Source organism: Phascolarctos cinereus, unplaced genomic scaffold (genome assembly GCF_003287225.1).
Source record: "Phascolarctos cinereus isolate Bilbo 61053 unplaced genomic scaffold, phaCin_HiC Scaffold_3;HRSCAF=262, whole genome shotgun sequence".
NCBI classification, from domain to species: domain Eukaryota; kingdom Metazoa; phylum Chordata; class Mammalia; order Diprotodontia; family Phascolarctidae; genus Phascolarctos; species Phascolarctos cinereus.
Window position 1 is genome coordinate 194642062 of NW_027555736.1, and position 19823 is coordinate 194661884.

General features: G+C 36.7%; 2 protein-coding genes across 12 annotated transcripts in view; one reads left to right on the plus strand and one right to left on the minus strand.

Annotated features, from left to right (window-relative positions):
• The window catches only part of HECTD1 (HECT domain E3 ubiquitin protein ligase 1), a 109970-nt gene extending 97205 nt beyond the window's left edge, over nt 1-12765 (plus strand). The window contains 8 exon segments of the mRNA XM_021004235.2: nt 601-802; nt 1222-1359; nt 1933-2540; nt 4736-4814; nt 5002-5095; nt 7338-7488; nt 11526-11670; nt 11787-12765. Coding sequence (XP_020859894.1) covers nt 601-802; nt 1222-1359; nt 1933-2540; nt 4736-4814; nt 5002-5095; nt 7338-7488; nt 11526-11670; nt 11787-11924 — 1555 coding nt within the window. The 3' untranslated portion in view covers nt 11925-12765.
• AP4S1 (adaptor related protein complex 4 subunit sigma 1) overlaps nt 528-19823 on the minus strand; it is a 69940-nt gene continuing 50644 nt past the window's right edge. For 6 of the 11 annotated variants that reach the window (XM_021004249.2, XM_021004248.2, XM_021004252.2 and 3 more), the window contains exons 6-7: nt 16779-16835; nt 528-932 (exon numbers count right to left, since the gene is read on the minus strand). In XM_021004249.2, the coding sequence (XP_020859908.1) occupies nt 791-932; nt 16779-16835 (199 nt within the window). In that variant the 3' untranslated portion in view covers nt 528-790. Of the gene's footprint in view, nt 933-7556; nt 8677-15563; nt 16209-16778; nt 16836-19823 lie in introns of those variants that run through there. The other 5 variants (XM_078151403.1, XM_078151402.1, XM_078151406.1 and 2 more) reach the window with 5 other exon arrangements.

A 19823-nucleotide genomic window follows, 5' to 3' on the forward strand; every position in this document is an offset into this window, starting at 1 on the left:
ACTATGAAAATTATAACTCAATTGCATATTACACTTTATGATTTCTGAAATGCTTTACTTTGAGTATCTCATTTCAGTATCACAAAAGCCATCAGATCACTATAAGGTTTATCCCCGTTTTATATCTGAACAAATTGAGGCCCAAAGAATTTAAGGTTCTTATCCATGGTTATTCAGCTAATAAGTGCCATATGTAAGATTTGAACTTATGTCTTCTTTCAAACCCCTCCTTTCTATATACATATAAACATACATGTATGTGTGTATGTGCATACATATACACAAATAACCCCTTTCCTGTAAAGTTAGTTTTAATGTAATTGATGATTTATGCTATAAGTAAAGAGTACTTGTTTTATTAATCCATAGGTAGATACTACATAGTAAATTATTAAGAGGCTTGTAATATTTGTTCTCTTAGACTTAGTGTGGAGTAGATTTTCCACATTTATCTTGTACATTGCTGATGATGAATATTTGTACTTTTATTCTCTTTCTGTGTTTTAAAAAAGTGTCTTAACTAAAAATTCTTAATAGCATAGGTAATTTATTAGTTCCAAATATGCTGTTACAGCTGCACGTGATTTTTTTTTCTTTCAGAGCAATTGTATGGTTGCAGAACAGGCGCGAGGCTACTGTTGAGCGAACGAGAACAACAAGTACCGTGAGACGAGATGATCCAGGAGAGTTCAGAGTGGGTCGTCTTAAGCACGAAAGAGTCAAGGTTCCACGCGGTGATTCCCTGATGGAGTGGGCTGAGAATGTTATGCAAATACATGCAGATCGGAAATCAGTTCTGGAGGTACAGCATTTGAATTATACTGCTTTCTGTAGTAGAAAGGCGTCCAGCTCCTTTACTTACACATGTGAAAACTGAGGACCAGAGAGTTTGTAACTTCTTTCCTAGTGTCACATGGTTCATAATTATAGTCCTAGAATAAAAACAGAGTTCTGATTCACAGGCTCATTTTCTACTACTTTACCTCTTTAGTGGAATAGCAGCTACTGTTGTCATAGTGATTTCTAAATATTAAGTTTTATCTTTACAAAGACATTGAAGAATTTATGTTAAGCTAATTATAGTGTTTGTTGAATGATACATAAATCACATATTCAGTCATAAAGAAAAGTTGAAATGCGATTGCAATCTTTGTTGTACCTTATTGAAACATTTTAATAACCAATTTTAAGCCCACTTTCCCAATCTTTTCATTATTTTAGGTTGAGTTTTTGGGAGAAGAAGGGACTGGCTTGGGACCTACACTAGAATTTTATGCTTTGGTGGCAGCAGAATTCCAGAGAACTGAACTGGGAACATGGCTTTGTGATGATGACTTCCCAGATGATGAATCTCGTCATGTAAGATCCATTTTCCTCATCTTATATTCACTAACTTAGAAATACCCACTCATGAACATAGGACCAAAAAAGTCAGGATGTTAAGAGCAAGTGAACTATAGAATTATGGAACTATAAGACTGGTAACTTGTTATGTTACCTGAATTGAAAAGATATCAAACCTGAGTGTTTCATTTTTTAAAATTAAAAGCTTCACCCTTTCCACTCTTGTCCTATGGGGCACCCTCCCATCCCCCATTCTCCTATATATAGTTTGTAATGGCTTTTGTTGGTAGGTAACTTGACTCAACTCTGTATTGAAAAGGAGTCTTTGGAATTAAGGTTTCATGTGAGTCACATTAGTAATTATGCCTCCACTAAACTAGAGAAACTTTTATTATTGAATACTGTGATATTAGTATTGATAATTAGGTTAATGCTTGTTAACACAATTCAGTCACCAGAAATACTAATTTAGAATTTACAGGACAAAAAGTAATGTTTGTGGGTTCCCCCAGTTGCCCAATCAGAAAATTGTAGTCTTAGTTTATCATATGATTCAGTTGTAGTCTTATTTTCTTCTTTTTACAACAGGTTGATCTTGGAGGTGGATTGAAACCCCCTGGGTACTATGTACAAAGATCATGTGGACTGTTTACCGCACCATTCCCACAAGATAGTGATGAACTTGAAAGAATCACAAAACTCTTTCACTTCCTTGGAATTTTCTTGGCCAAATGCATTCAGGACAATAGACTTGTGGACTTACCCATTTCTAAGCCTTTCTTTAAACTCATGTGTATGGGTGACATTAAAAGCAATATGAGTAAACTAATTTATGAGTCACGAGGTGATAGAGACTTACACTGTACTGAAAGTCAGTCTGAAGCATCTACAGAAGAAGGTCATGATTCACTCTCAGTAGGAAGCTTTGAAGAAGATTCAAAATCTGAATTTATTCTTGATCCACCCAAACCAAAACCCCCAGCTTGGTTTAATGGGATTTTAACTTGGGAAGATTTTGAACTGGTAAATCCCCACAGAGCCAGATTTTTAAAAGAAATTAAGGATCTTGCTATTAAAAGGCGCCAAATTTTAGGCAACAAAAGTCTTTCAGAAGATGAAAAGAACACAAAATTGCAGGATCTAATGCTGAAGAATCCATCAGGTTCTGGACCTCCTCTTAGCATAGAAGATTTAGGGTAAGATTTATAATGCTTTTTAAACCTGATAGCTTCAAAAACATTTTGTTTTTCTTCCTAATTTTAGGAGTGCCTGTTTACGGAAAAATCTGGTATTACTTGTTGTCTTTAAATCTTCTTAAGTGGGGGCACCTAGGTGGTGCAGTGGATAGAGCACCGGCCCTCGAGTCAGGATGACCTGAGTTCAAATCCGGCCTCAGACCAAACACTTGACACTTAGGAGGTGTGTGACCCTGGTCAAGTCACTTAACCCCAACTGCCTAACAAATAAAAATAAAAATAAAAATAAATCTTAAGTGAAAGAGTATTAAACTGGACCACTGCTTTAACAGATAAACTCCAGAAAAATTTTAAGTTCTGTAGGAATTTTTGATTTCTTATTGGCACTTACTTAGACCTTTACTATTGGTATAGGAATTACTATTTTTGAAAGGTAAGAATATTAATCACAGTAATAATTAAAAATCTCAAGTTCTAAATTTAAGATCATAAACTCATAGTTCAAGTGCTTTTAGGTTGTTTTTGAGAGAAGAAGAGACTGGCTTGGGACAATCTATGTTAGCCGAAATCAACAATCAGATATTCAGTGCCTTCTTTTTTTCTACCCTCTCAGTTCATAAAAGTGTGTAATATTATTTTCAGAATATACTATGAATGAAAAATGCCATGTGGGAGCTTTTTCTTGTGTTCACTGTGTGTGTACTATTTGCCTCAGATATTTTGTTAACATTTTTATTTTAATTCTGCTATAGTTAGTGTATACTGAACTTGCTATCTCCATATGATTAGGTTTGTTTTTAAGAGGCTTTTTTTCTTTCATTTTGCTAACTGTGCTTATATTAGCAAGTGTTCATAATTTTGTGGGGGTGAGGGGTTGGTCAGGACCTGTTATTTTATATATGTGGGAACTCTCTTCATCAATGCAGATCAACATATTATATAATCTTAGAGAATTGTTTAGGGGCACTGAGAGGTTAAGTGACCACCATGGACACATAGTATAGTAGGTATACTAGAGAGGACTTTAATCCAAGTCTTCTTGTCTAGGGCCAGCTCCATATCCACTAAAACCATGCTGCTTCTCCCTAAGTCATTATATGTTAGTTAATTTTTAGGATCATAGATTTACAACTGGAATTTTCTGTTCTTCAGTGGCAGTGGTGTAGAATTTGTAACCCCTTTTTTGCAAAGTAGAATCTTAAACCAGTAGAATCGTAAGAATGTGTAGAATCAGAGAGAGAGAGAGAGAGAGAGAACAAACCTTTGCCTCTGATGCATTTATAATTAATGGAATGGTTGAAATATGAGGGATTTGAAAAAATTTTTTAAATAAATTTTTTTCTTTCTTTTCAGACCATAATTTTAAAAGTTTTAACTTTAGTTAAAGAGGACATAAATGGTTTAAGCTTGTCATTTCTCCTTGCTCTAAGTTATACAAAGTATTTTTGTCAGTGTTACCATCATAAATGCCATGCAGTATTAAGAATAGACCTGATGCTTGTCTGTTGAATTCCATTAGAAATAAACAAACCGGCAAGCATCTTGTACTAGGCTTGTTTTAGTGTAGTATAGTGAAAGAAGCACTAAGTTTAAAGACAAACAACCTTGTCTTGAATCCTGTTTGGGCTGTTTACTAACCTTGGGTAAGTCACTTTACCTCTAGAGGGTAGCGCTCTTATCTTTCAAATGAGGGGGTTATACTAGATTGCCTGGATGGGAAAGCTGTTATGCCAGAGGGTGGTGTGAAAAGGCTCAGAAAGAAAAACACTTCGTGTCTTATTAAAATAAATTTTGACCCTGAAAATAAGTTAAATATACATTGTAATTAATATAATTGTATTCAAAAACATTAATTATAGAATCACAAATATATATAAATCATAAATATATATATATCAACCATCATAAATATATAAAAATATGTTAACAAAAAAGTTACAGCAAAAGCCTCCTCTTAATTGGTTTATTAAAAGAAATCTGGAGTTTTGGGGGTTGTTTTTTAATTTACTTGCAGGTAATTTACATGGATACTTTATGTCTTTATAGTTGGTTGAATATTAAGAGGTGAGTCAATTTTGATAGTTTTTTTTTTAATGTTCCTATAGGAAAAGATCCACTCCTAGTTAGAAGCCACTATTCAATACTCAGTCAGCAATTTAGACTGGTAATGAATGCTTTATTCTTTTTCTTTTCAGTTTAAATTTCCAGTTCTGTCCTTCCTCCAGAGTTTATGGATTTACAGCTGTGGATCTCAAACCTCGAGGTGAAGATGAGGTAAAGGTTTTGTTTCAATGATTAGACTTTGATAGCTTTATCTTGAAGGGGGAGATAGACAGTCTCTCTCTCTCTCTCTTAGTAGTCTCTTCTCTTATAGTATCTTGAACAATATCACATGCATTAAGAAATACCTGAAACTCTTTGACAAGCATAGTAATATCTAATTTCCTTTTTTTCTTTGTAGATGATTACAATGGACAATGCGGAGGAATATGTGGATCTGATGTTTGACTTCTGCATGCAGACTGGTATTCAGAAACAGATGGAAGCTTTTAGAGGTAATTTTAATTATCACAACAAGACTCTTTTGGACATTTTTTGGACATTAACTACAGTAAAGGAACTGAATACATTAAAATTTTTTCTCATTTGTGGTTCTCTTTTTACCAAAAACTCCTTAGTGTGACTTGTTAATATTTGGGTTCTCTCTCTACCTCTTTCTTTATAACACTATTTTTTGGTGAGATGGAGCTAAATCATAGGGACTCATTGGCAAGGCAGTGGGCTTGTTAACAGTTGGTGAAGGATGATGTGGCTAATTTTTCTTGTGATGAGTATTGCCTTTTTTTAAAAATTTTTTTTCAGATCTTATTAATTTATTTTTAGTTTTCAACATCCACTTCCTCAAGATTTTGAATTCCAAATCTTCTCTCCATCTTGTCCCTCCCCCCACCCCAAGATGGCATGCATTCTGAATACCCCTTCCCCTGATATGCCCTCCCTTCTATCTCTCCCCTCTTCTCTTATCCCATTCCCCTTCTGTTTTCCAGTAGGGCAGGATATATGTCTATAACCCATTGCTTGTATATCTTATTTTCCAGTTGCATGTGAAAACAATTTTTAACATTTGTTTTTAAAATTTTGGGTTCCAAATTTTCTTCCTTTCTCCCTCCCCACTCACCCTCATTGAGAAGGCAAGCAACTCGATACAAGTTATACAGGTGTAGTCATTCAAAACACTTCCATAGTAGTTGTGTTGTGAAAAACTAACTATATTTCCCTTTGTCCTGTTCCACCCCCATTTATTCTATTCCCTCTTTTGAACCTGTCCCTCCTTAGAAGTGTTTGCTTCAGATTATCCCCTCCCCCAATCTGCCCTCTCCTCTATCATCCCACTGCTCTCTTACCCCTCCCCCCCATTTTCCTGTAGGGTAAGATAGATTTCCATACCCAATTGAGTGTGTATGTTATTCCCTCCTTAAGCCAAATCTGATGAGAATAAGACTTATTCATTCCCTCTCACCTTCCCGTTTCCCCTCCACTGTTAAGAGCCTTTTCTGTTTTTTTGTGAGATAACTTACCCCATTCTACCTTTCCCTTTCTCCTTCTCCCAGTATAATCCTCTCTCACCCCTTAATTTTATTCTCCAGATAGCACCCCTTCATCTTTTGTTTTTTTTTATTTTTTTTTAGCACCCCTTCGTATTCAACTCACCTTGTGCCCTCTATCTTTACTCTATCTATCTATCTAAATATCTATATACATACATACGTATAATTTTTTTCCCTCCAACTATCCTAATACTGACAAAGGTCTCATGAGTTACAAATATCATCTTTCCATGTGCTGCCTGATTTTTTGCAAGTTTCCCCATAGAGGGTAGTCCTATCTCCTGTCTAGTAGACCACCCAAAAAAAGGAGATGATGAGACTTGAAGGGAACTAGGAAGAGGCTGTTAGAATCTTGAGGGGTTCTGCTTCCTACTCCCCTGACTGCTCATTGGAAGTTAGCTGCTAAACTCTCAACATAGAGTTTAATAACTGCATTGTTATTCATCTTTAAAATGGACAGCATACCTATATTCTACCTAGTCAGCTATGGGTTAGGCACTGTGCTAAGTATTGGGAATACATAAAAAGTTGCGAGACAGTCCCCTCAGTCCCTGTCCTTACAATATAATGGGGGAAGAGAACACATAAAAAGGAGCTGAAAAGTGGGAAGGAGGACGGGGGAAGTTAATTAGCTCAGGAGCATGATGAAGTCCTGCAGCTGGAGTAGGAAGTGATCTGAGGATATGTGAGTTCGAGTTTATTAATCTTTCAGAATGATAAGTCTCTGAAGACCACGAAATTCAGGGGGTTCAGCTGGGTGGCAGCTTAATATTGTCAAGATGAGTAAAGTAATATATTTTATTTCTTCCGGCAAAGGTGCTAGAGCAAGTGATATTTATCAACTACCTATGCTTAGAAAATGTATGACTGGATTGTACAGCGGTTATGCACTCATTATTGCTAGTTCTCGCCTGGCTTGGCTGAGGAGGATTATCTACATCGATAATGTATTCCATGTGGGTGCCTCTTCCTAGTTGAAGTTTGTGGCAGTAATTTAGCAGAGAAATTTTACACAATTGAACTCAATTTTTTATTCATAACTATTTCCGTGGTGCTTTTAATGTTTTAATAGTATATTCTTCATTTGGTTATCATGAGTTATTATAATTTAAAACTGTTTTGAAATCAGAATTTAGAAATAGAGTTTTCATCCTTAGTGATTTTTTTTTTAATTTGTATGTATATGAAGATGGATTTAATAAAGTCTTCCCAATGGAGAAGCTGAGTTCCTTCAGCCATGAAGAAGTCCAGATGATTCTTTGTGGAAATCAGTCACCATCCTGGGCTGCTGAAGATATTATCAATTATACTGAACCCAAGCTAGGCTATACACGTGATAGGTATGTGCAAAAGAATTAGGACCAACAGAGGAGATTTGCATCATAATGTCTATAATGTACATGGAGTAAAAGTGTTTCTTAAATGACATCTGGTTACCATTAAGTCCTTTTCAAACTGTAGAAACAAGTTTTATTACAAATTCCATTTTCATTATTAGTTGTAAAAGAAAAAAGATTGAGAGAAAAGGAGAAAAATGTATTTTTCTGTAAATTGTCACTTTATTATAGAGCTGACTTTTCCATTTGAAATTTCCTATGGCATGAATTGTTGTTCCTAGAGGTATTAAAATCATTTATACAAAAATTCTATTAATGTAAACTAACCCATTTCAAACCCCTATCATCATTATTCTCTACCCCCTTCCTCTCCTTGAGAAAATTACACGCAATCCAGATACAAAGGAATTTTGAAGAGATTATCATAAACTTTTACTAACTTACTGTGTACTAATAATGTCAGTTTAGCAGATAAGAGAAATATGGTTATTACTGGGTTTTGTTTTGTTTTTTTAAATTAACGGTCTCATGGAAATAGTTTAACATTATACATTGATGGGGTGGGAAGGAACCTTGCTTTTTCACAGCTAAGAGCAAACTTCATTTATCTTTTAAAGAGCCAGGATTTCTGCTTTCAAAAATAATTCAAACCAGTATCATATTGTGAGCCTACTTCATTGTACATGTTCTCTGTACTATATGTAAGGAGGATGTCAAGACAACTGTTCCTTGCTTTCAGTACTGATGTTTAAGGGAATGTTTTGGGGTGAAGTTATTTTATATTACATAGTCTTTGGATTATTCCTTTTTTTGTTGTTTTTATCCTTAATTCTTTATTAGTTGCTAAAGTCCCACTTGTGCTCCTAAATAACTCTGACTTTGTGAAAGTCACTTAATCTTTGAGATTTTCATTTCCTCACTTGTAAAATCATTTCAGTCAACAAGTACTTATTTAGTGCATTTGTTGTTCGTTCATTCGGTTATGTCTGACTCTTAACGACCCCATGGACCACAGCGCGACAGGTCCTGCTGTCCTCCAGTGTCTCCCGAAGTCTGTCCAGCTTCACGTTTGTTGCTTCCATAACACTATCCATCTCATCCTCTGCCATGCCCTTTTCTCATTTTGCCTTCAAGGCAGTGATCTAGGAGGGGTATTTGCTGCATATTGTGTGCCAGGTATTTTGCTAGGCTCTAGGGATGCAAGTAAAAATAATGAAGCACAGTCCTTATTTGTTAATTCTTAAGCTTATTCTAACAGGGAAGACAACAAGTACATAAAAAATATATACAGCATAAATATGAATGTCAAAAATATTTACGAAGTAGTTAAATACAAGATAGTTTAGGAGGGAGAGCACTAGCTTAGGAGGGAGTGCATTCCAGGCACGGGGGACAGCTATTGTGCAAAGACATAGAGATAGGAGATATGGAGTCTTGTGTGAGGAACAAAGAGAAGGCAGGTCTGGCTGGGTTACAGAGTGTAGAAGGGGAAGTAATGTCCAGTGAGGCTGGAAAAGATAGTTGAGTTGTGGCTTGGTCATATATGGCTTTAAAAACTAAACAAAGGAATTTTATGTTATCCCAGAGGCTATAATAGGAAGCGACTGGAGTTGATTAAGTAGTGAAACCATACAGTCAGATCTGTGTTTTAGAAACATTATTTTGGGAGCAGTACCTAGGATGGACTAGAGGAGAAGACTTGAGGCAAGGAGGCCATCAAGGACTTGACCTAACTTGGTAGCTCTTTCTGGAGAGGAAGGGTTGAATGCTAGAGATGTTATCGAGGTAGAAATAGCAAGATTTGGCAATTAATTGGATATGTGGGCTGAGGAGGAGTGAGAAGTCCTAGGATCATGCTGAGACTGTAGGCTTGGTAGGTTGGAAAGAGAAGTTGGGAAAGATAGTTCAGTTTTGGACATAGTGAGTTTAAGATGTGTCTGGGACATCCAGTTTGAAATGTCCAATAGGCAGCTGGTGAGGTGGGACTAAAGTTCATGGGAGAAACTGGGGTTGGATATAGATGATTTTTAAACCCAGATGAGTGATTAAGTTACCAAAGGGAGGGGAGAAGAGAAGACGGTCTAGGAATCAAACTTTAGTGAACGCTCACAGTTAGGAGCAAATCAGGAGAGATTAGCGTCGTAAGAACCCACAGAAAAGAGAGTATCCAGGAGGAGGTGAGGCTGGTCAACAGTGTCAAATGTAGCAAATAGGCTGAGGATCAGTACTGAGAAAAAACTCACCAGATTTGGCATTTAAGAGATCATCGCTAAGTTTGGAAGGAACAATTTTAGTTGAGTGATGAGGTTGGAAGCCACGATGGAAACAAAGTGTCAATCATAGAAGAGTACATGGAAGCAACAACTGCACATAAATTTTTCTAGGGGTCTGGCTGAGGAAGGAGGAAGAGATATAGTATAGAGGAAATGGTAGGATCTAGTGAAGGGTTTTTTAAGGATGTAGGAAACCTGGGAATATTTTAAAACAGTAGGGAAGGACTGGCAGGGAGAATTGTTTGAAGGGTTGAGTTGAGATGCAGTATCCTGGAGAAGATAGGAGGGATATAGGATCAAGTACATTTATTAAAAGGTTTGTCTTTGGCAAGGGAAAGAGCCACCTTTTTGTCAGACTGAGGGAAAGGAGGAGAGAGTGGAAGATTATGTAAAGGGGCTTTGAGATGATGAACATGAAAGAAGAGGAGCTCACATATTGTGCCAGAAAGTAAGAAGCAAGGTCCTTAGAGGGCAGAGGAGGAGGTGGTGTGGAGGCCTTAAGGCGGGAATAGAAAGTTTGGAATATCTTAGGACCAAGATAGGGAATCAATTAATAAAGAATAAAAGGACTGTTTTGATAAAAGGAGGACCCAATGGAGTCTGGATAACATGAATTTTTAGTGTATCTAGTTGGACACTATTATTTTTTGGATTCTACTATATGTGCAAATTATGTGACTGATAATGACCATTAGCACTATTTTCTGCATTTTCTTAAAAGTATTTCATTTACAACATGATCTGTGCTATTTTGATTTATCACACCTGTCTTCTGGCTGATAGGGGAGTGATTGGTATTAATGTCATCATTCTGTTTTAAAGCTGAAAACCTGAGGAAGCATGTAGACACATGGATAGCACAAATCATGAAAAAACCTCAGTGGCAAAAATGGATTAGAATGTAGACCACCTCAAGTCATTAGTTGCTTAGCACACTGAGTAATGAGGTCTCCAGATGTACATTCAAAACTTGCTCCATGGTGCACCCATTTTTGCAAATACTCCCTGCCCCAGAGAACCCTCCCTTGTAACAAATAAGTACAGTCACAGTAGCTAAAAAAATTGCCTCATTCTGCTAAAAAGTGGTGGCATGCCACTTTTAGTTCTTTGAAGTCTGCCTAAATTGACTTTTAGTGACCTTACTTTAAGTAAGTTCTCACAAGACAGAGCTTAGCTCATCATATGGTAGGATATAGAGCTGGAAGAGAACTCAGAGAGACCACAAGATCATAGATTGGGGCTGGAAGGGAGCTCAGAGGCCTTCTAGTCCAGCCTGCTCCTTTTACAGATTTTGAAACGGAGGCCCTCAGAGGGTAAGTGACTTGCCCAAGCTTGTACAGGGTAGTAAGTATCCAGGGTGGGATTTGAACCCAGGTCCTTGAACTCTAGAGCCAGTGCTAATCAAGCTTCTTTATAAGCAGTTATTTAAAGTTTTACCATTTTGTCTTCCCCATGATCAGCTTGTGGTGTAGTGTTTAGTCTGTAGTGTAATGTAGAAGGAGTCCAGAATTTTGTGCTGTAGAGGATTTTGGAAGGCTTTCTAGGAAAGTCCCTTGAATGTGGGAGAGATGACTTATTTTCTTGACTTCTCATCTGCTTTTTAAAAAGTCATTAGAGTGATTGTTTTGACTTGAAAATAATTGCATTTGCCATATGATGGTGCTTGACCAAAATCAGTTTGTAGAATATGATATTTGCTAAATGTACTCAGTGTAGGGCATTTAGTTAGTTTCTGTGACTTTTAAACTTTTTGTTTTGTTTGTTTAGCCCGGGTTTCCTGCGGTTTGTGAGGGTTTTGTGTGGTATGTCATCAGATGAAAGGAAAGCATTCCTGCAGTTCACCACTGGCTGCTCAACTCTGCCCCCCGGTGGACTGGCTAACCTTCATCCCCGTCTTACTGTTGTACGCAAGGTACAGACTCTCTTTGGAGGGGGCTCCAAATGAAATGTTAGCATTGAGTGACTGAAAAAACTACTAGCAACTTAGCAGATCAGTCATGATCTTTGGTTTTCTTTTCATTTCTGTAGGTTGATGCTACGGATGCAAGTTACCCATCAGTAAATACATGTGTGCATTACCTTAAGTTGCCTGAATATTCCTCTGAGGAGATTATGAGAGAACGCCTACTAGCTGCTACTATGGAGAAAGGCTTTCATCTCAATTGAACTATGGAGTGCAATGAAAGACATCCAAGACTTTTTTGATAATAATGAAGCCTCTTGTGTTTGTGTGCAGAACAGTGTATGACCTTCACGCCATGCTCTGATGACACTTGCCTTTTTTTTCCACCTTTGAGGCTTAGAAACTTGTGGAATAAGTTTTTTAGCTGCTAAAGACAAAATGAATCCCTTTTAAATACCCAGCCAGCTGGTAAATAGCACAGAACACTGTGATGCTTCAAGGGCTTACGTGACTGGAATAAGGTGGTCCTGTTTGATTGTTCCAAAGAGCAGCTCCTCAAATCTTCAGTGTTCACTGAAAAATTTCTAACAGTGTATTTGTGTAAAATTTGTCATTTCATGCCCTGTACACTACAGTTGCCATCACTGATCCCTATTTTGCTGGCTTTTAAGCTATTTGGTCAAAAAACCTGCTTCCTTAAAACTTAGAGAGTTAATGGGCATCTCAAGCTTTTTCTTTCCCTTTTTAATGATGCCTGCACTATCAGAGTATTCTAGTGTTCTCTCTTTTGTTTGGCATATAATCATGCACAACCTTTTTATTTCTTTGAAGTGGGAGTATATTTTTATTTCCTAATGCCCTGCTATAAAGATCAAATTCTTAAGTGTGTTTGTGCAGCTCAACAATAAAGCTATATTAAAAAAAATAAAAATAAAAATAAAAAACACTGGTTCTAGGTGCAAGGCACACTTAAAGCAAGTTCTGCTTTTGGTTGTATTTTCTTTGTATATTATAAACATTTATTTAACTTGTTGCAGTTTGAAGTAAAAAAAATTCCAATGTGTATGCTCAACAATAATCATTAAAATGTTTGCAGCGTACAAATTTGTGTCATGTGACTAATTCACTGCCACTCGTCAAACTTTGAGCTTGACCAGATTATCTTTTATTCTTACTGTCAGGTTTCATTTTATAAAATTATTACATGAAAAATATTTTTCTAGAGTAAATTCACTTACTGAAGTTGAAATGTAAAATTTATGTTCCTTAGCTTGTGTTCATTTCAAATAATGTATTCAGTGTTAGCATTAAATTAGCAAGAAACAATCATGTTATTTGTATTAACTTTTTAAAAACCAAATTTATTACCCTTGTGTCTACAGAAACATGAAAGTCTTAAGTTCTTATTTAGGTGATCTTCAGAAAGCTGTGTTAGAATGAAGAGACCTCTTCCACTGCATTTCCCTAGTCTTGAAAACAGGACTGAATATCTTCAGTTTGCAATTTCTAAACTCTTGAGACTAGATAGGATCTGCTTATGCAGTCAATATTACTAGCCTTGACTTATGCATGTGATGAAATTGCACATTTACCTATATAGCAGGTGCATTTCCTTTCTGTAGTAGCTGACTGGTCTTCTTAAAGTTAAACTTAAAGATTTGGGAACTACCATATTCAGTTGCTACGTGAGAATGTTGTGACTGTGCTATTGAAGTCAGCATTTAAAAATGCATTTCACCTCATTGTCAATCTCATAGTTTTTGGTGAGAATTAAGGTTGAAATGAAAACATAAGAGCAATATTGAAATGTATGATCTTTGCTTTAATCCAAAAAATACTGGTGGTGTTAACTGTCTTGATAAGGTCATGAGTGCATGACTAAAACTTTGTACTAGTATTTGGATGAAAATACATTTTATATGTTGGGAGTATTGCCATTATTTAAATTTAAATAATTGTGAAGAGATAACTTTCAGTGAATCTTTTCAGAGACTTATTCTAAAAAATTATTATATCTAGAATAATGATTAATTTTGTAAAATCAGCCTGGATGTTACAGTATTTGACAGGATAATCAGAAATTACCTGAACACTTACAGAAATGTTTGATTTTTTTTATGTACCTTGTTGCTTTGGTGGGTAGTTCATACCTTGTGATTTGGTTGTGTGTGTGTGTGTGTGTGTGTGTGTGTGTGTGTGTTGCTCAAGTAAGCTGCTCTGCCTGAATTTAACAGGATTTAATTGCTGGAAGAAACTTTTAAGAGAAGAATGCTAAGGCCCAGAAATGTCATGATTTGTCCACAGTCACATAGGTAGTAAGTAGTAGTTTATTTCAGGGTCTTCTGTTCCTATACTGTCTTACAACGAAGGTAAACTTGTTGCTGCCAGAGAACAGCAGACGAGCTCCGTGTGTGGAACCAGTACGAAGAGGGGCAGAGGCGGTGATACCTGATGCTTGACTTGAGTTTGAGCCTGGAAACTATCTAGTACTAAGTGGAGACAGCACTATCCGTTTCTTTAAAAAATAAGTATTTTATTGATGCTTAAATATTACACACACTTTCAATGTCTCCCTTCTTCCATAGAAGCCTCCCTTATAAAAAAAGAAGCATCTTTAAGCAAAACAAACATAATGGCTCTGCTGAGAGAGATGAAATGAACTGCCTAAGGTCACACAGCTAGTAAATGGCAAGACTTGGGATATTTTAACCTTCCTACTTTTTACTCTCAATCCAGAGCCCTTTCCACTGCCATAGCTTGTTCCTAGACTTTCCTATTACTGATTAGTTTAGGTCAATGGTCATTTTAAAAAACAAACCAGAAAAAAGTCAATGAGCCACACTGTGAGTTTCTTCAATTTTTCAAATGTGTGATTTTTCAATTCAAAATTCCATAAAGATAACTAGTAGATGTGAGGCTCCCTAAGTAGGATTTCTTCAGTGATACCTGTGTAGCATTTTTTTTAAAGTCATCAAGCTCACAAGGTTCTAAAAATCTGTGCTAAGATGTAAGACAACTACTATTTTGGTATGACCCAGAAATTAATTTTGTACATTCCCTTGGTGCCAAGTCTTGGTGTACTAGTTCCAGTAATTCCCTGACATACGCTACTAATGAAGTGCCTACCAAGTAGGACAGTGTTTTCTACCTTGTATGTCTCAAAGACCTCGTTCCAGCCTGGGCTTCCCCATTGCCCTAGGTCTCTTTATAATACTGCTGCCAATGGTCACTTCTGCTCATACATCCTGCATTCCTCCTTTCAATGTATCTTCTAGTTTTTCCAGGATTTGCCTTAGAAGGCTGACCAGTAGCTGCTTCTGTCTCTCATTTAGTTAGATCCTAGCTTTACTTATACAAATTCTTAAGTGAGTAAAAGTATTCTAGGAAATAACTAAATTTGGAGCAAGTGAATTAGGAAGCAATTAATAATAAAAGCAATAATAACAGTATTTGGTGTGTTGTCAAATCTCAGTAAACTTGTTCATTTGACTTGGGAAAATGGGGCTGTTAGAAAATGGGGAAGGAGACCTGCATTCCACAAGGTGGCAGAATATCTTTATCTATCCTTCACCCCAAGCACACAAATAGTGCATGTTCTAGTAATAGTGCTTTGTTTGGAGATATGGACTATGTCAGACAGGGGGAAGATGGGAGGTCTCTACATCTTTCATTTAAATATGAGATTTTATACACACACACACACACATATATTTTGCATTGTTCTAAAATTAAATGATAGGGAAAATTGTTTTGATCTTTTAAAATGTGGTATAAATGGGTAGTTGAAAACTTATTTTGATTCTAATTATCCATTACTTGATAAATGTACAAATTTGATGATGTTTAAATTGCTATATAGCCCTCAAAATTTTTTTAATTACAAAATGGCAAATGTAATCAGATTAAATTTTGAAAAGTTTATTTAGAAGATATACTCAAATTTAAAAGAAGAAAATTTATCAAATTTTATCCAAAAAAAGACAAGAAAAATCTTAAATAGGAAAACAACATGATCTTCAATTATTTATGCAGTTTTTCAAGCCAATTTTCAAATTTCATTGGCTGACAAATATCAAGCTTCCCTGTCACCTCATCCTGCCATTCCTTGATTTGATTTGTGAAATTCAACTGACTGCCCAGATTCTTCATTTAACAAAATTTAAGAAGTGTGAAATATGCTTAGGATTACAGTTGGTAAGATCCCCACCTATTAATTTACTTAATAATTCCCATTGCATATCACATTTTGAAGATACCTATTTGGAAATCCCCAAGTCCCTAAGCCATCCTTTTGGCACTGGACCCCAATTTGCTGTAACATGAAGCCTTGTGAATTCTCTGGGGGTACAGCTGCAGGGGGTGTTCTGTGCCTCTGGCATTTCCTGTGAATCAGTGCCACCAGGACATGGCTTCTTTATTCAGCTTTCTGCCATTTTGTCAAGAATCAGGAGAGGAGCGAGGATTCTAGCCTTGTTAGTTTCCACAATGCAGCCATTCAGCACCATTTCATCCAAAATGATGTGCACTTTATCCAAGTTAAACATTATCTGGGAGAAGGTCAAGTTAAGGATCTTTTGCTTAGAGAGCTTCACTTAAGGAACAATTAAGTTCTGGGCTTAGGGGCAGGAAAAATTTTCCATGTCCAAACTATTACAAGCATTATATTAACATCGCCTCAAACACAACCCTAGAATTAGACTAGACATTTCTAATAATAATGAAAAGTTTTCACTTCTCGTGTCTACATGAATGTGATGAGTTTGTCCAATTTTTCTTGGTCTGATTGGTAGAAATAATACTAAGAAACTAAATAAAATTAAGGTCCATCATGGTTTACAAAGGTAATCTTTGTGTTTCCTTATAAAATATATGATAGTACATTTTTTAGAGTATCTGAGTTTTTTTATGAGAAGAGGTGGTAAAATATTAAATAGATGAAATCTGCTTTTACTAAAACTAAATTTATCATAAAAAGGTCTAGTTTATCCAGCATAGCAAATGAAATGGTGTCTTAAAGGAAAGAGCATAAATGAATGCATTGCTTTACCTCGGACTACTCTTTGTTGTATATAAAAAAAATATGAAACTTACAATATGCCTGAGCCTCAAAAACTTACCAGGAAAGATCCTGTTGTTCTTCCTTTTCTAGCTCTTCAGTAAACTTATTGGTACACCTGAGCAAATAGACAAATAAACACCCTTTGGCTTCTCCCCGTCCCCCATCCCCACCCCATATTTGTGCATCTGGACAAATGAGAATCTGTGATTCTCAAATTTTGGGTTGTTTTCCAGATTGAACTCTTGAGATTTTTTTTTTCCTCCTCTTTTGGTCCCAATGCCTCATTTGCAGAAATAACTGATAAGGCATATTTGATGTCCTCTTCCGTCTTACATTTTCACTTCCTTTCTCTAATGAGTAAAAAGGAAAGACCCTTTTGGGACAGAAGAGAAGCCTTCTTTAAGGAAAACAGAATAAGTTTGGTAGGTGGGAACATGCTTAACTTATCTAAAGATAAGCCAAGACCCTGAATTGAAAGTAGCACTTCAAAGTGAAAGGTTAAGATCTCCATTTTACATACACTGGACTTGAAGTGTAAATTTCATTTCACACATTTTTTCCTCTTTAAAAAAAATTTTGCTTTAGAATTCCTGAAGGAATACAAATATATACACAGAATGAAAGAAGATGATCAGAAAACAGAGCCTAACCAGAAATATAAAAGAATGTTCTTTTCCTCAGGTGACAGCAAAAAGCACTGAGAGTACTTTTGAGAAAGTTTTAGAAAACTGAGTAGAAATGCCTACCAGGAAGTTTTTTTGGGGGGAGATTGAAGGAATCATTGCAACTTCCCTTCACAGCCAAAGTTCTTAGAAAAGTTATCTATTATCTAACAGCTCTTCAACAGGAATATCTCTTAAAGGTAACCAATCAATGTCCTCTAATCCAATAGTCTTTTTTCCAGTAATCTTCATCCTCCTTGATCTCTCTGTAGGTCCTGACACTGTTCATCACCCCTCTCTTCTAGATACCACACTCTCAAGGGTCTCATTTCTCCAACTGTTCTCTTTCTGTCTCTGGTAGCTCATGCCTCTCCTCCCCAATTCCTTAAAGTCAATTTCAATCTCTCAAAGTTCTGTCCTTGATCCCCAACTATACTCTTTGCTGTGGGAATCTCATTAACTCCTCTGACTATAGTGATCATAGTTGTAGAGCTACATGGGACCTGGAGTGGAGAGGTTGTGACTTGCCCAAAATAAGCTTCCAGTGTGGAATCTGAACTCAGATCATCTATCTCCAAAGTACTCCAGATGCTTTTCCCACTATACCATACCGACTTCCTCTTTTAAGGAGAGATATCTATGTCTCTAGACCAGAATTCTTAGCACTACCTGACATTTTACCCATTATGTCCCAACATTCCTAAAACCAAGCTTTGTCATCTTTGCCTCAAAATTCTTTCTGATTCTACGATTTTTATCAATGGCATTATTCATTAACTCAGCCTCCTATATCAAAACCATAAGGTTTTCTCCTTTACCTCATATCCAATCACCACATCGTGTGGAATCTATCTCCACAATCTTTCTTAGATCTCTCTCCTCTACTGTATTTCCACTGCTACCTTCATTACTATTTGCCTAGACACTTAATATAGCTTCCTGACAAGTCTTGCTTCTACTCTCTTCCCTCTTGAAGCCATCTTTGATGCTGACACTATCTTTCTTAAACAATACATAGATCTGATCATGTCATTCCTCCAATTGAGGCTCCTGCCTGCCATATAATGGTCAAACTCCTTATTGTTGTTCATTCTTTAAAGTCATGTCTGACTCTCTGTGACCCCATTTGGGATTTTCTTGGCAAAGATACTGGTGTGGTTTGCTGTTTCCTTCTCTAGCTCATTTTATAGATGAGGAAACTGAGGCAAACAGGGTTAAGTGATTTGCCCAAGTCACACAGCTAGTGTCTCAGGCTGTATTTGAACTCAGGAAGATGGGTCTTCTTGGACTTCAGACCTGGTACTCTATCCACTGCACCACCCAGCTGCCCCAAATGTAGTGCAGTCACATAGAAATAAGACGGAAAGATAAGGTAGCAATAGACTGCAAAGGACCTGATTTTGAATGTACCAGTTTCCTCATTCATAAAATAAGCTAGAGAAGGAAATGGCAAACCACTCCCAGTATCTTTGCTGAGGAAACCTCAAATTGGGTCATGAAGAGTCAGACACAACTGAAATGACTAAGCAACAGTGACTATGTATATACCATGCTCTAGTCAAACTGGACTACTTGGCACTCCTAGTACCTACCCTACATTTTCCTATTTCTGCCCTTGTTTACCACTTCCTGTTAATTCACTGGAGAAGGAAATGGCAAACCACTCCAGTATCTTTGCCAAGAAATCCCCACAGAGAGCACTGATGTACTATGGTCCATGAGGTCACAAAGAGTCAGCCATGACAAATGCCTGGAATACCTTCCCTCCCACCCACCTTTAGCCATCTGAATTCCTTTAAAGCCCAAATCAAAAGCTACAGCTTTTCCAGGAGATCCTAATATACAGTTGACAAGGGCCTTCCTTCCCTGCCCCATTCTTTGGATCTCATATAGCCCTTTGTGCCTTTCTTATGCACTTAATTACCATGTATTATTTTTATAAGTTACTTGTGTATGTACCATAGGATCAACTAGACTCCTAAGAAGAGGGGTCATTTCATACTGAAATTTTCTGTCTCCTTCAGCATTTACCCCAGCGGTCTCCCTGTAAGAACGAGCTTCTTGCCAAATGAGACTTTAAAATCCAGCAGGTTAGACCAGGATATGTTTTAATAAGTTATTAAGCTTCATTCAAATAATCTTCTATCAGAATAAACTATTCTTCAGGAACCCATGGGAAACGTCCTTATGTGGCCCAGAAAAGAAACACTGCTCAAAGATGGCATATTAATAACGCTTTCCATTTATATAGATCATCACTGCGTTCTACAACCAGGTAATTGTCAAACTGGAACTGGACTAGAATCTTAGTCCCCTGACTCAGCCTTGCCCACCAGGCCACTGTTGCCAGGACACAGAAGCCTGAAAAGGTTTTGACAAAGTGAGGTAGAAATGGACAGCACAAGAAGTTAAGTGAAGAGAGACCTTGGGAGAAATGATCT